Source organism: Wasmannia auropunctata, unplaced genomic scaffold, assembly GCF_000956235.1.
Source record: "Wasmannia auropunctata unplaced genomic scaffold, wasmannia.A_1.0 LD336111.1, whole genome shotgun sequence".
Lineage (NCBI taxonomy): Eukaryota > Metazoa > Arthropoda > Insecta > Hymenoptera > Formicidae > Wasmannia > Wasmannia auropunctata.
Window position 1 is genome coordinate 330048 of NW_012026779.1, and position 3398 is coordinate 333445.

Consider the following 3398-nt stretch of genomic DNA (forward strand, 5'->3'; position numbering starts at 1 on the left):
ATCAATGACAAGAACGAAATCGGGGAAAAAAAGGAAAAGGGTCTTTTACTCCCCTGAGGATGGAGATGACGAGGCGGAAGACTCTGCTTGCGGAATCACTATTGGCCAACTATCCGATACGCAGAAGGCGCTCACGGATGAGAGAGTGCGGGCCATGGAGAAGCTCTCGTCCTGCGAGATTGCGGCCCTGGCCGGGGATTGGTTGGGTGAAGCTGAGACGGCTCGATCAAAGTCTACCAATATAAAGGGATCGCTGACGAAGACGATCAAGGTGAATCTGCACTCGGCGGGCCACGCGATCAAGACACTTGCTGTGAGGGCTTCGGCTGAAGGTGACCCCGGGTATTTGCGAAATCGAGTACTCGAGCTACAAGAAGAGCTGACAGAGGCAAAGCTCCAAATTCAAAGACTAAATAATATTTTGTCAGAAAAACAACTGGGAGCGACCGGAAATGCGGCCAACGCAGATGTCGAAATGGCTGATGAGACAGCACTGGCGGGGCCCTCGCACTCGAATAACAGAGATGCGATAGATGAGGGTGGCAGATGGAGCCCGGTGAATGTGGTGCCGGAAGAGCCTAAAGAGCAGCGACCCGGAAGGGGAGACAGACCGGGGGTAAAACCCGCCAATCAGGTAGCACTGAATAAGGAATTCCTTACAGATCTAGCAGCAACAATCAAAGGGGCCATGGCCGAGGCCTTAAGTGCTTTGGTACCCCCGGGCGGGAATCTGGGATGGCAACAACCAGTTACAGCAAGGGACACTCTTCAATATCTAAGAAACAATGATCGGAATACAGCTTCATTGTCTGCGACGATGGAGTCGAACAAGCAAGATACTGAAGAAGATGGTCTTCCTCCTCCCGTTTTAGGGACGAGGAAGAAACAGAAGAAATTTAATCGGAACAAGGAAGGAAGCTATCACAAAGACAGGGAAAAGGTAAACCCGAAGGCTAACGACAAGGCGGAGCGCGATAACGCCCTGGGAGCCGAGGCGAGGGCTCCAACACGGAACAGGGAGACACAAGGAACTGAGGCGGCGGATCCTCAAGTGAAAATGCGGAGAGGGGGGGTGGACCGCCCCCAAGGCGCCTTCCCCGCTCTTCGGCGGTCACCCTCTCTTGCCCCGAGGGGGGAATGACCTATGCCGAAGCCATCAGGACCGCTAAAGAGAAGATCGTCTTGGATGACCTGGGGATAGCGGATACTAGAATGAGGAACACGGTATCCGGCGGAGTTTTGATTGAACTCCCGGGAGTCGACAAGGCAAAGGCTGCGGATGACCTGGCGGCCAGGCTCCGGGACACTTTTCGGGATACAGGGGTCCGTGTTGGTAGACCGACTTTGAAGGGGGAGCTCAGGCTTTCGGGCCTTGATGCTTCAGCAACAGCGGAGAAAGTCATAATGGCCGTGTCCGGGGCGGGCGGCTGTCGACCGGAAAGCATCAGATTGGGCAATGCTAGGTCTGCAAGAAACGGAATGAGGACTGCGTGGCTTCAATGCCCACTTGATGCTGCACTGAAGATTGCGGATGCGGGCGATTTGAGAATTGGATGGGCCACGGCTAAAGTGGACCTACTCAAAAAAAGGCCGCTTCAATGCTTTAGGTGTCTGGGGGTGGGCCACGTCAGATGGAAGTGCCCCAGTGAGACTGATAGAACGGGTTGTTGCTTCAACTGTGCAGGAGCCGACCACAAGGCCAATGTGTGTGACAGACCTGCTAGCTGCCCTGTTTGCAGGGAGAGGGGGCTCCCTCATAATCATAGGGCGGGCTCGGGGGGGTGCCCTCCGTACCAACCCAGAAGAAGCCCGGGTAGGGATATGAGAAAAGAGAAAGACACAGAAACAGCGAATCGGAGAGAGGCCGCTGCTACTATGAGTAATGCCTAGCAGGATCGTCCAAATAAATCTGAATAGATCTTGGGGTGCGCAGGATCTATTACTGCAAGTGATGCAGGAACGAGAGTGTGACATCGCGTGCGTGTCGGAGCCTTATCGGGTCCCCAGAGATCCCAGATGGATCGGATTTACGGAGGCGACCCCTATGGCTGCCATCACTTGGCAGGGCCCCAAGCCCCCGAAATCGATGGTGGTGATTGGCCGTGGAGAGGGGTTTGTCGCAGTCATATGGGATGGACTTGTCGTGGTTTCGGGATACTTTTCCCCGAACAAAAGTGTTAACCAGTTCCGGGCTTTCCTGTCGGCCATCAGGGACGCAATAATTGCGCATAGGGGCAGGCCTATGTTGATTGTGGGCGACTTTAACGCGCGATCACACCTCTGGGAAAATACACACCCCACTGTTCGAGGGGAGGTGATGGCGGATTGGGCGGGTGCCTTGGACCTGCGCCTGTTGAACGTCTTTGATATACCAACATGCGTGAGACCGCAGGGGAGGTCGGTCATTGACCTCTCCTGGGCCTCTCCTGCGGCCCTTCCGAGTATTAGGAATTGGGAAATCGCTACGGAGGAAGAATCCCTATCAGACCATAGGTACGTGTTCTTAGACCTGGGACGTGGAAATGGATTACGCGATATCGGAGGAACACTCAAGAAATTCCCGCGCTGGAACCTGAAGAGTCTGGACGTGGATCGCCTGCGCGCCTGTGTGGCAACGAGACTATGGCCTAGGTTAGATGATAGCTTAGGCGCGGAAGGTCTGGCTGAAAGAATCCAATCAACGTTCACCGAGGCCTCTAGCGTTGCGATGCGCAGGTCGGGCAATCACAGGAAAAGACCAGTGTATTGGTGGAACTCGGAGATCTCGGAGCTACGGGCGGAATGCGTAAGATTACAAAGACAGGTCACGAGAGGGCGTAGGAGACACCGAACGGCGGTTCCACCCCTCGAGGCGGAACTAGCGCGAGCTAGAGGGATACTTAGGAAAGCAATTAGGGACGCTAAAAATAAGGCCTGGCTGGGACTCCTGGCTGAGGTGGACGGGGATCCCTGGGGGAGGCCCTTCAGGATCGTCCTGGGAAAAATGACCACAACCTCGACCGGTTTGTGAGACGGTATCACGAGAGGATATGTTCAGGATTATAACTGGACTCTTCCCAGTCGAGGCGGGCGAATTAACTAATAGACCTCGTCTGCCGGTGCTATGGGACGAAGACTGTGCGGTCACGGTAGGTGAGGTGGAATGGGCTGCCTCTAAATTGAGACAAACTGGTAAGGCCCCGGGACCGGACGGTATCTGGGGAGGAGGTAATTAAGATCGCTCTACCAGAATGCGTGGATCTCCTTGCCTATTGCTTCACGAAGTGTCTCCGCGAGGGTATTTTTCCGAGGTGCTGGAAGAAGGCCAGGCTGGTTTTATTGAAAAAGCCGGACAAACCGGATCTGGCGCCCTCATCGTACAGGCCGATCTGCCTATTAAACGAGATAGGCAAAATGTT

General features: G+C 54.6%; 1 protein-coding gene across 1 annotated transcript; it reads left to right on the forward strand.

The window, feature by feature from the left end:
* Window positions 1–1951: 1951 nt before the first annotated feature.
* On the forward strand, window positions 1952–3215 carry LOC105450255. The gene is made up of 2 exons (XM_011690012.1): window positions 1952–3002; window positions 3061–3215. The coding sequence occupies exons 1-2, from the start codon at window positions 1952–1954 to the stop codon at window positions 3213–3215; spliced, it is 1206 nt and encodes a 401-aa protein (XP_011688314.1).
* The last annotated feature ends 183 nt before the right edge of the window (window positions 3216–3398 follow it).

What these genes read in the sequence shown, in the direction of transcription:
- LOC105450255 (XM_011690012.1), top strand. Translation starts at nt 1,952, where the DNA reads ATGCAGGAACGAGAGTGTGACATCGCGTGCGTGTCGGAGCCTTATCGG. An exon ending in AATGACCACAACCTCGACCG is followed by an intron (nt 3,003 to 3,060) that starts GTTTGTGAGACG and finishes GACTCTTCCCAG; the next exon opens with TCGAGGCGGGCGAATTAACT.